The sequence below is a fragment of the Buteo buteo genome, chromosome 16 (assembly GCF_964188355.1).
Source record: "Buteo buteo chromosome 16, bButBut1.hap1.1, whole genome shotgun sequence".
Classification (NCBI taxonomy): Eukaryota; Metazoa; Chordata; class Aves; order Accipitriformes; family Accipitridae; genus Buteo; species Buteo buteo.
Genome location: NC_134186.1, coordinates 6,583,472 through 6,595,906, shown reverse-complemented (window position 1 = coordinate 6,595,906; position 12,435 = coordinate 6,583,472). Strand labels below are relative to the sequence as shown.

The 12,435-nt window shown below is 39.9% G+C and overlaps 1 protein-coding gene across 11 annotated transcripts in view; it reads left to right on the top strand.

The window, feature by feature from the left end:
- The window catches only part of PUM1 (pumilio RNA binding family member 1), a 79,324-nt gene that overhangs the window by 49,522 nt on the left and 17,367 nt on the right, over positions 1–12,435 (top strand). For all 11 annotated transcript variants that reach the window (XR_012653120.1, XM_075047693.1, XM_075047685.1 and 8 more), the window contains 5 exons: positions 1,269–1,420; positions 4,718–4,856; positions 6,432–6,575; positions 7,531–7,827; positions 9,706–9,942. Coding sequence is in view for 10 of the 11 variants with exons in the window: in XM_075047693.1 (XP_074903794.1) it covers positions 1,269–1,420; positions 4,718–4,856; positions 6,432–6,575; positions 7,531–7,827; positions 9,706–9,942 (969 nt within the window). In the remaining variant the exon portion in view is untranslated. The remainder of the gene's footprint in view (positions 1–1,268; positions 1,421–4,717; positions 4,857–6,431; positions 6,576–7,530; positions 7,828–9,705; positions 9,943–12,435) is intronic.

The window sequence follows — 12,435 nt, the reverse complement described above, 5'->3', positions numbered from 1 at the left end:
CCAAGCTTAGACTCAGCAGTGTCTTTTTGCATCTTCTTTTTACTGTCGTCCCTCATTTTGGGGGCAATAGTTTTTAAGTCTCTTGGGGCAAACACTCATAGTCTTTATGTGTGTTACACTTGTTCTCCGTAGTGTCTTACTCTAAGATGTAACTTAGAGCAGTACTGAAATGACTTGGTTAGAACTCAAATGCTAACTGTCTCTCTTAAAATAGAAGCTATTTATACTCCATATAAGAACAACTGTGTGGTTCAAATTCACTAAAGACTTGTTTATTCTACAGTGTCAAATATGACTGTGGCACTCTACCTTAAAAAGGCTAGCGTGCCATAAGTTACTCCTACTGAGGGGAGGGAACCCGTGGGATAGGTGATGTATTTGAAAAGCAAAGGAAATACTTCTACTTTTCTGCTGACCTTTCCAAAAGATATAGAACAGACATATTAAAAAATATTATTGGATTCACATAACTGTTATTTGGTGGGAGGGACTCCACTGTTCAGCACAGAGTACTTGCTGCTTCCCCAGCGTTATGCCAACTAGAATTATTTAAGGATATAGGCTGCTATTCTGCTATCGCCACATTAAGTGTGCGGTGTCCCGAGACTTGATAAAACACAATGAATCTTCAAAAGTTATGCTTTTTCTGGTACCCTCCAAGATTTTTTTTTTTTTTTTTTAAAGCCTCTTAAGTTTGAGGAGGAGGGAATGTAAAAAGATACAGGATCATACAGCCTTTTATAGTGGTTTGCAAGTGTGAAGTAGATCTGAGTGGCTAGAAAAATAACATTTTAAACACTTGAGAATTTATGCTATCCAACTGCATAGAGTTTTTAATTTATTGGGGAGCTAAATGACAGATGTTACTGAGCTGTGAATGTCAGCTGAGATCAGAAGAGACTTGTATATCTCTGTGCTTAAACAAGTTTCCTTCTCTTTTGGTTAGAGATAAAGTTTTGTTCCTTCACTAAAAAATTAGGGCACAAAAATAAAAACATAGAATTTCAGCAGGATCACTGGTAGCAGAATTTGACCTTATCCAATAAGGTAAAAGCAAGTAAAGATGAAATTTCAGGTCTGACTTCTAAGCTTTTTAAAAATGAATAACACAAATGCCAGAATCCCTCCGTATTTGCAAAGGATTTAAAGCAGATCACCTTGAAATAGGATTTGTTAAACCAAATATGACAAGCAGGTATTTTTGGTGACAGTTTGCTGTGTAATGCTTGTCACGCTACAGAAGCTCACTGATTCCCTTCACATTTTAGGTCCGGCAGTTGTTCCTCACCAGTACTATGGAGTTACGCCCTGGGGAGTTTATCCTGCCAGTCTCTTCCAGCAGCAAGCTGCTGCAGCTGCTGCTGCAACTAATTCAGCAAATCAGCAGACTACTCAGCAAACCCAGCAGGGCCAACAACAGGTAAGGGGTGGGATGCTTTGCACGTCAAGTCATTTACAGGGAACACAGCGGCTTTGAAGAATTCTGATGGTTTTTTTCAATGACCGCTCCTGACACTCAGTTGTAATTGAGGAAGAGAGCCTTTGACCTCTCTTGAAAAAAGAAGAAACATCTATGCATTCTGTTACATCATTTATGCATCAAGCACATGGAGGATAGCGCACGTACGTTTGTGGTGGTGAATTATTGCGTGTTAATGCTTTGGAAAAAAATTAATAAGTTTATGAACACTGCTGAGCCACACAGTAGCAAACACATGCCATTGGCGTGCGAGTGGAAATTATCATCTTGCAGTCTGTTTTTGTGCCCATCACTGCAACTTGAAGGCCATGGAGGGGATGATAATGTGTGTCAAATACTAAATGTCAGGAAGTGTGTTCTTATCTTCAGGGCGCTGTCCAGTATAGGATGCTTTTTGTGGTGAAGACTAGCTTTAAAAGGGTCAAAATAATAGCAAAATGAATTAGTTTGCTATCCATGTGAGGACTTGAAGACAAAAGATGAGTGCAAAAAGAAAACATTGAGTTTGCTATTTTTATAAGGCAAACTGCAGCTGTTTTGCTTTAGTCTACACAAAAATTTGGAGAATTTGACACCTAAAGGGACAAAATTAATCAAGTTAGTGAAGGATCTCTTTAAGTGTGTTAGAGATGAATAATGAGACAGGTATCTGTTGTTTAAATGGTATTTGCTTTTTAAAAAAACAAACAATGAGGAGGGCATGCTGGGGACTGATAAGGGGAACTTTTTCCTTACATATTTTGTAAATGAGGTGTGCTTGCTGGGGTTTGCACCATCCACCTCTTCTGTCTTAATCCCTTGACAGTGACAGCATATTGGATTATACAGCCTGTACTTTTGTCGAAAATTGTTATGCATCTTTGTGATGAATCACTATGTAATTTCTTGTTCAGTTTTGTTGTTTGTTTCCCCACATAAACACTTGGAATTTAACTGCGTTAATTTTCCTAACTTCAGTTAGGTAAAATAAGCATTTTAAAGGTCTGGTATTTAATCATAGTTGTACCTCTGATGCAGATGACACAAATGTGAATCTAGCAACTGCTGGAGCAGAAGGTGGAAACTGATAGGCTAGTATGAGAATTAATAGGGAACAATAATTTTCTTCCTTTACTATAACGAAAAGCCATCCTAAATGTTTTATGAAGTTGTATGGGAGTGCAAATTGTTAGTTTGCTATTTAAAAAAAAAAATAATCCAAACTTTTAAACTAAACTGATGGTTGCTGAACCTGCGTAATTAGTGAAATACTAGAAGGATGAGAGGCATCCAACCACCCTTGTTTTGGTTCTTATTCCCCTTGGACATGTGTTTGGATATACTTTACTTTTCTCCTTTCAGACCTCCAAAGGGCCCGTAGGATGGGTGTCAAGCACTGGACTCGGGCGTCTGTTACCTGGCCAGCTCTCTGGCACAACCCCAGATAATTTGTCTAGTATTTGCTTAAGCACTGGTCCTTGGCTGATGTTGGCTTTATACAGTTTTGTCAGTCTCTCTCCCATGTTACTTCCTGCTTGGAAGCAAAATGGGTTTGCTATCCTACCGAAAAGTGAGGTGGCTCCTTTCTCATAGTAACACAAAGCCTTCCTTTCTGGTCCTCGTGTGTTTGAGATTGCAGTTATAGAAGATAGCAATTGGCAGTTGAATTTATTAGCTGCTTTGAAAACAAAAAACAGTGTTTGGTAGTATTATAAGGCCTTTTCAGATAATAAAAGCAGTGATGTTTCACAACAATGATTCTGGACCAGTGATCAGGAGGAGAACACTTTGCTCCTGCAAAGTTAATCATCAAACCTCCCCACCTGGCAGGTCACAGACAGGAGCATGTTGAACAGACCTCCTGCATGCACCCGTGCGCACAGGTAAAACGGCATTAAGAGTGTGTAAAAGCCATTTATGCTTTGGCATTCAAACTGGGAACCTTTCCCTATAAGGAAGGTGTGTGCTAAAATGCTTCTGCAAAGTCTTAGGCTATTAAAATAAAAAATATCAATCATCAGTAGCCTTTATAGTATTTTTCATTCCTTTTATAGCCATGCAGCAGGCATGAGTGGGAATCATGGGTATTGTTTTTAATGCAAACCTTACATCTGTAAGGGGATACAGTGTGTATTTTTTTTTTTAATGAAATTTTTCTGAAAAGTACTGAGGCAAACATTTTGGAAAGCTAGAGCAATGATTATGGACAGTTGATTTGTGATGCTTATGACTTCTTGTTGGCGTTTTTTAGAAATAAGCTATTATTTCACTTCCTGTAGCCTGCCATCCAACGCGTATATTTGGTACAGCACCCTTGCACAATGCGTGCTTACTGAGCAGCTGCAACTTGTGAGACTCCCTAGGCTGAAGAGTTCACATTCAGGCTTTCACAGCGATAGCAAACTCTGGGATGCATGTCTAAATCAGTTAACTTCAGGATCCTCTTCCAGTCTCTCAATGCACAAAGTCATTTTTTCCTTTCAATAACTTTATCAGGTGACACGCACAATGTTACCTTTTGCAACAAGGCATGCTGAGTACCAAAGGATGGCTTTTTTAATAACCTGACCTCGCTCATGGGTGCAGACTCTTGCATCACCACTTTGAGTAAAAGGCTTTTGCAAACAAAGCCTGTCACAGGTAATTACAGGAAAGGTCAGTTTGCCATCTTCCCTTTTGAGAGCAACATGTGCTTAAACCACAAGAGCTACATATAAAAGATGGTGTGTGATCTTTGGTCATTGTTTCTGATGAGTAAGTGTCATGTCACTGGGTCGCTGTTTTCTACGGGGGCTGGCAGCTTGGAAAAACCCATGTCACCTTGTGTCATCAGCACCAGCTCTTAAGTCGGGCTTTTTAAGTTTCTGCTCAAGTGGGCTTTCAGTGGTGCTTCTGTGGCAGAGACCAAATGTTGCCTGGGATGGGGCAGATAGCTTGCAAACAATTCTAACAAGGATGAGTATTGAAGGTATATCAAGAAATGAAAGAGGTCAGATGATGAAGCGCTTCCAGATTATGCTCAGCAAGTCTGAGAGGGGATGTATTATTTAAATTGGGTCTTCTGCATTTACCCATGGTAGTAGTGACAAAGCTTGTGGTGAAGGCAGCTCTGTCCTGAGTAAAGGGGAGGGGTTGTCACACACTAGTTGTGCAAGAACTTCAACTAGACTGCTGCTGATGCTCTTGCAAGTGTCTGGTGATTGCAGCTTGCTTCTGGGTCCCAAAATAAACAGATCGATGTTCCTCTGTCTTTTCCAGGTTCTCCGCGGAGGGGCCAGTCAGCGTCCTTTGACCCCAAATCAGAACCAGCAGGGACAGCAGACTGATCCGCTGGTGGCTGCTGCAGCTGTCAATTCTGCTCTTGCCTTTGGACAAGGGCTAGCAGCGGGGATGCCAGGTAGGGGCTCCGAGGGAGCTGCAATTTCTCCAGTGCCCAAGGATATCTAAGAAAATTATATCTTGTGTCTCTGCATGGTGTCACATTTGGCTGGCATTCAGCAGTGGGGTTTTTTTTATTGTTTTCTGGTTTAATCTGTGGGTGTAGAAGGCACTTTTGAGAGGCTGTTAGATGGTGAACCTAACTACCTATGCAGCATTTAAGTTAAATCAAGGTTTAGGTCCCCATTCCACAGATGAAAACAAATGTCATCAACTGTATTGCTGTATGGGTGCATTAGTTGCTTGCATACTCAAAAGAATTGATGGCCCCTATTGGAAGTTGCTTTCAGTTTTTTCTGTGGATCATGCTAGCTTATGTGATCTTTATTTTAAAACCTCAGAGGTATCTTAGTCCCATTCATTAGCCTTGTCTTTCTATCCCTGCCAGGTGCTTGACTTTAACAGGATAAGGACTTCCCCTTCATAATTTCTTCCAGGCAAATACTAGTGGCTTAAAAACAAGAAAAGAAAATGGATAAAAGGAAGCAGGGTTTTATTGTAATTTGTAATTCTACAAGAGAGAAGCTACTGTATGAATTTTAGCTCTGATCCATGAGGCTGTGTGGTACAAATGCTTTTGACATTCAGTTATACAGAATATTATTGTAATGGCAAAGGGCAAACGTAAGTATTTCTCTGAATAACATGCAAGTATGTCCCACTGGTCAAATATAAGATAACAGGATTATTTCAACCCCAGGTCTCCTCACTGGAAGTGTCACATGGTTGTTACACAGGGTTTTTCTATTATTTAAGAATGTTGCTGTATTAAGTTACAGAATGAACTATAACATGCATGTTTCCAAGCAATCTGCAAATTTCCTTAAATCTGCATTATTGGGGGCTTGGATGTTATATTTGCAAAGCAAATAATCACAGAAAGCATTCTGTTTGTGACCCCACCTTGAAGAACCATGCACTTTTTCTTCAAAGTTTTATTTAACTGTACAATTACATAGCAAGGTAGCTAAATAGCTATATACTACTGAAAGTCTTTTGCTTTGTGTATCACCAACATATTTGATTTATGAGTTTTTATTTAGGTATGTTAAAGTATGCTTTATGATACATACCTTCAAAAATACATAACTTTAAGTTCCATGTCTCGTTGACATGTGTGTGCACATTGAACAACTTCAGCATACAGTGGGAGAGTTGGAAGTGCAGTGTGTTCACATATATGAAAAATCCCAGCACATGTCATACAAAAGTGCTATTTCTTTTTCCTTATAAGTATTTTAAGACCTTTGTTTATCCATATAACTGAATTTACACAGAGGGCAATGCTAGTGTAGTAGTTTGGGGGGGAGGGGAAATGCCTTCTCTACCTGAAAGTCTTACCAGTGTCAAGTCGTAGACTGTTAATACAGATTTTTTTTTTTCCAGGAGAAGCAGAACTATTGTTGCTTTTTCTTTTTCCATTCAGATTATCCTTTAAAAATCCTTTTGCACTGTACTTGTCTGAAGACAATTGATCTGCCGTGTGTTGTGTTGCTTGTTACCTTACCTGTGCACCTGTAATTTGCCTCTTCAGGTTACCCAGTGCTGGCTCCTGCTGCTTACTATGACCAAACAGGTGCTCTAGTGGTGAATGCAGGGGCCAGGAACGGGCTGGGGGCCCCTGTCCGTCTGGTAGCCCCTGCTCCAGTCATTATCAGCTCCTCTGCGGCGCAAGCAGGTGAGTCCCCAGGCCGTCAAGTGAAAATTGGCTCCATCCCTGGCAGAGGGTGGAAATGAAATCCTCCAGGCTTTGCTGGCAATGATGACACACTTGCCCTCACTGAGATCCATTGCGGGGATTGTTGTTGAGAACATCCTCTGTGCTCACTGTGGGCTGAGCCTCCAGAACAGCCTCAGAGGTAGCGTCGCATAAACTCTATTAATAATTTTGCAGAGTTTCACGACAGTTATTTAAATTTGTCTGCTGGCATCTAGTTTCCCACGTAATAAAAGGTTTTAGCCTGTGTTGAATTCCCAAATGATCACCTTGCGTAAAATGTTACGTGCCTGGCCTTTGCCATGAGTTGTTTCGAGTTTTATTAGGGTTCTTTGGGAGTTCAAGGCTTCAAAAGGATTTTTTCAGCCAGAATCTGTGCGTGTAAGCAGTCTTTGCCAGCGTTAGTAACAGATTACGAAATGGGCCTTTTAATTGTTTCCTTGTAGCTCTTGTTTATTTTGCTTTTTCTTTTACTTTGGAACTGGCTGAAAAACAAAAGTACTTGGTTTTGATGTTTTTAGCACCGCAGGATTGCGTTTCGTGTGCTAAAGGACAATTTTGCATATTTCAAAACTTGTGTTTCTTAATTGGATATTGCTAAGTGTGTGGCTGTATTGGTTTGAATCTTAGATCTTGGGAGAAAGGGAACACTTTTGTGTGTTTCATCTATGTAATACAAGCAGCAGTAATAGTAACTAGGCAATGTTGGTATTCAGTGGCTCTGTGCAAGACTTCTGGAGCTCAGATACAAAGTCAAGAGACTTTATGCAGAGTTTGATGCGAAAGGGCGATTTTCATCCTGAGAGGAAAGAAAAAAAATCTATAGTAAATAAAAGGATCCTGCTAAGTTTTAACTTCCAAAACAGCTACGAAAATGAATATTTTCAGTCTATGCTTCCAATTACTTTCTCTTCAGCGGTTGCAGCAGCTGCAGCTTCAGCCAACGGTGCAGCGGGTGGCCTGGCAGGAACAACAAACGGACCATTTCGCCCTCTAGGAACTCAGCAGCCCCAACCCCAGCCCCAGCAGCAGCCCACCAACAACTTGGCATCCAGCTCATTTTACGGCAACAACTCTCTCAGCAGCAATTCCCAGAGCAGCTCACTCTTTTCTCAGGGCTCTGCCCAGCCTGCCAACACTTCCCTGGGATTCGGAAGCAGCAGCTCTCTTGGTGCCACACTGGGGTCTGCGCTGGGAGGATTTGGGACAGCAGGTAAGAACAGCAGCTTCTTCATGGGGAAAAAGGAGAGAAGCAGATAGCTCCCAATGCAGCTAGTTGGCCTGCGAGACGCTGGAGCTGGCGCTGGTGCACCAAGCTGCTGAGCCCTCCTTTTCATCCTTTTGAGGTTAAATGGAAATTTTCCTTTAGGGACTACTTTGGCTTTCAAAATCTGCAGTGCTTTCTGGTGAAAATTCTTGTAGTAGATGATATAATTAGAAGTACCAAAGTAGTGAATTTGTTTTGTAATATGTATTATCAGGTGTCCCCTTGTTGATACGGTTTAAGTTTTTAAACAGCTTTGGATTTCCTTGCCTTTACCTGCATGTGCTTGGTGGAGATACTGGACTAACAGGAACTGGGTCCAGAGTGGTATCCATCCATGTGCTCTTACCACAGAATAATGGCTGAGTAACTTAATGATTTTAAAATAGCTGATCTGAGGTGGTTTCCATGTTTTATTCTGGGAATTGTTTCTATTGTACACCAAAAAAAGTCACTTATTGTGCTTGCAAGAAATGCTATGTAGATGGTTTGTTTTGATTTGTTTGTCAGGTGGTTGGAGACAAAGATCTCTTTTCAGAATAAAACCAAATCAGAAAGATGTCTGTGGGTTGGGATTTTCTTCCTTGGGTTTGGGTTTTTTTGAAGTAGAACAATTGTTTTAATTACTGCTTAGTCTCAGAGGTAGTAATTATGTCCTGAACTTTCCTGCTTTCATCAGCATGAAGGGCAAGTTAAAACATGCCTTTTGAACCTGCTTCATCAGAAAAGACTGAGGGGCATACTGTCACTGCATCAAATCACAGTTTTATATAAAAGTTATTCTAAATATTTTTCTTAAACCCAGTCTGAGAATTTGAACCATCTTGGATTCAGGTGAACACAGCATTTGCTCCTTTCATTTCAGTTTGTTTAACTAATTGAATTCAATTAATAGTTTGCTCAGTGCCACGATGCACAGACTTGTTTGCCCTCAATCAATGAATAAAAATGTGAGGCTGTTGCTTCTAGAACTTCTGTGCAGTCATGAAAAATGATTAGTTCATTACAGTTAACAATTTCACTATTTATTAAACTAGATTTTAATACAAAATTGATTTTTTTTTTCCTCAAGTTGACAGTGCATTTAAAGAGTTTGTATTTGAGTATCAAGACAACTCTTTGAAAATATGTTGGGTTTATGTGTTAAATTGAATTCTGATTTCTATCTCAATAAAGCTTGGTGCAAACAGCAGCTGTTTTCTAATATAATGAAAGGTGAGCACAAGGATTTCAAGTAAATGTACACGAAGCTGTACATGCTCTTAAGTAAACATGAATAGATAAAATCTCATGTTGGATTTGTTTTAGCTCTAATGGCCAAAGAATAAATACGAGGCAATGCTTGTAGGGCAATCTAATATCTTCTGTTAAACTAAGTGATATGCTTAGGGGAAAAGAGCTTTGAAGTGTGCAAACCTTCTTCTGAAGGTTCAGAAGCAAAGCGCAAGTGTTTGTGTCCAAAAGCCAATGAGTTCACTTCATTTCATTCTGTCACTTCCCTTAGGTAGATTTTTATCTTCTTGATCTTTCTGCTTGTAGAGTTTTGGAGCTGTATTTCTCAATGTGTTCTATTGGTACAAAACCTACAAAACTATACATGCAAAGGCAGGATTCAATCTAATTTTTTAAATCAGGGATTTCTGCTTGATCATTAACAACATGGTTTTAATTAATGCATTTCATTTAGGCACATGCAACACCCTTAGGAAAACAACAGCCTGGTGCAATGCAGTTGTTAATAGGTGCCGTTGTACTGGCTCTCCAGCTATCCAGTTGTCTCGGGCAGCTTGTTGACATCACCCAATTATACTCTCTTCCTCTTTACAGTTGCTAACTCCAACACGGGCAGTGGCTCCCGCCGAGACTCCCTTACAGGGAGCAGTGACCTGTACAAGAGGACATCCAGCAGTTTGACACCTATAGGACACAGTTTTTATAATGGCCTTGGCTTTTCCTCCTCTCCTGGACCTGTGGGAATGCCTCTGCCCAGCCAAGGACCTGGCCACTCTCAGACTCCACCGCCTTCCTTATCTTCACATGGATCATCTTCAAGTTTAAACCTGGGTAAGAGCCACGATGCCGCTGTCCTGGCACTGCAGGTTACTGCTCTGCTGTCCCTTGGTGCAGAGATGTGAACACCCCACTGCTGGGTAGGTGAGGTACCTGCTGCCTGGTTGCTGCTCTTAATCCTGTGGCAGGGTCCCTGCTTTTGCAGAAAAAGTAGGTGAAACGCTGAAGCAGGAGTTGTAGCGCCTATGTTACATGTTTGTCTCTTGCAGTAGCTCAGCTGTTAAGCAGGAAAGTTTGTTTATTGCCTCCTTGTTTCCTCATCTCTACATTACAGATAACAACATTTCCAAGTGTTTGAAAAACAAACTGGCTTTCTTGCAGCAGACCTTGGTAACAGCACCAATTGTTTGTTATCCTTGAATAAAATAGATATGTAGGGCTGATCCTTAAACTTGTCAAATGTTTTAAAATAGCCATTAAGTTTTCAATAATAAATTAATGAGCTTAGAATACAGTTTCATCTTTTAACCAAAATATGCAATGTTGTCTGGAGCAGTACTTAGCTTTTAGCTGAGGATTTTGTGAGTTTGCTTTTGAAATTTTCCCATCAATGTGGCCTTATCAAAAGCGCATTAGTGCATGGGAGAGGCTTTCTTAATCTTGGTAAGATACATTACTTTATGCAAACTACATCTTCTGGAAGAGCTTCTCGTTAACCCAGAGCTCTTACATATAATAAAGTAAATCTTTAAAATAAATAAAGCAAATACTAAATAATAACGCAGTTCTCATCTGAACTTCCTGAAGTGTTCATTTCCAGGCCTCATAAAGAAACAAGATAGGTTATTCATTGCATCTGCACCAGATAAGTTAGTATTTGCTTAAAAAATCACCTTGTTTTGGTTCTGTCACATCTCTGTCTGGATTTAGCAAAACTTTTGGTTATCAGAACATTTTCCATACATATACACACACTCATCAAATACTATATTGATCATGTTTATTACATGCATGTGTGATAAATTTGATGCTGGCTAAAGGTTAGCATGGAATAGTAATAAATATGATTTTTTGAGATCAAGTTTAGATTTACTATGTTTCCTTGTTCAGAGCTGTAATAGAATTCGAAGGGTTTTTAGCTTTATTTATGCAGCTGTACAGTCCTTAGGCTGACAGTTAAATAGCTACAATAAATTAATGCTGAAGACTAACCAGATTCCAAATCTGGCACTAAAAAAAGTCTGTTGCCCCTGCAGGCAAACAAAAGAATGAATCTTAAAAACTGGATCAGAGAAAGGTTAATCTGTTTGAGAACAAACTCTGGAAAGAAGTGGAGTTACCATTTACATAAATGGTAACCCAGAGCAGTTAGCATGGGTCTTCCCATCTTGACAAAATATTCCTCTCCTTGTAGCCAGGTTTCCTCTGTGGCTGACTCTGCTTGGTACACACAAAAAATAATCTCATGTAGAATAGCTCTGCATTTGTGTGGTTTTCACCTTGAAATCTGTAAAAGATAATTTTATTTTTTTAAAGTTTCTCTTTCACCTGTAATGGTAAACAGTGTTAAATGTAGCTGTAGTTTCCTTTGGTTGTAAAATAAGATTTAATATTATAAAAACAGCACAGGCATTGTTTTTCCTTGTAAGAAGCTTGAGGGTGATTCCTTTTCTATTTGGAGTGATATCAGAAGTGGTTTGTGATAAAAAGGATGAGGAGTATTTGTAAATATCTAAAAATGAAAGGACAGATGGGAACACCCAAACGTATTGTTTGCAAAAAGGGCAATTAGAGCAGTTGGGTTTAGAACCACGTCCTACCACTGTGTTACATGGAGGAAGATAACCTGGGACAGTCACTTCAAATAACTTTTATTTCAGGGTTACGTACAGACCTAAGCAGTTGGCATTAAATCTGACATGCAATCAGCAAATCTATGGTTAAACGCAGTGTGAGTTGTGGGTTTGACTTTGTCATGTCACATGGACGTGCAAGTCAGTCATTTGTTGGGTTGGTGATGTGTGCAAAGATTCAGCTCTGGCTCTTCAGGCTTTCTGAAAGCTCATAGCTGTGAAAAATGGTGTGTATTTATCAAGCTAGGTTTTTTTCTGGTGTTGTAAAGTGACCTTGTAAAACGTCTGGGCAATCACGAATACCTGAAATAACCATGCAGCCAGTTCTTACGAAAAGAACTACTGGAGGAGGAAGGCTGAGCTAAATGCATGCTTTAAACTCAAAGGTGTATGCAACATATGCAACTGTGCATAGCTAGGTTAAAGCAACTGTAAATAAATATGCACTTTTGGGTGCTAAAGGCAACAGGTGTCCTCTTCTTCCCCACTATTGATCAAAATTATAGAATTATAAATTGCTAAATACATTTTTTTAAATTATAAAATTTAATTTTGGCCAGGTTACACTTCACCTTGGTTCATGTAGTCCCACAACCAGTTTTTGCCAGCCCTTGTGTATGTAGCTAGCATGGTCAATAGAAACACTTACCATGCTGCACCCTGGGGCTGAATGTGTCCGGCTCTGGGTTTTCCC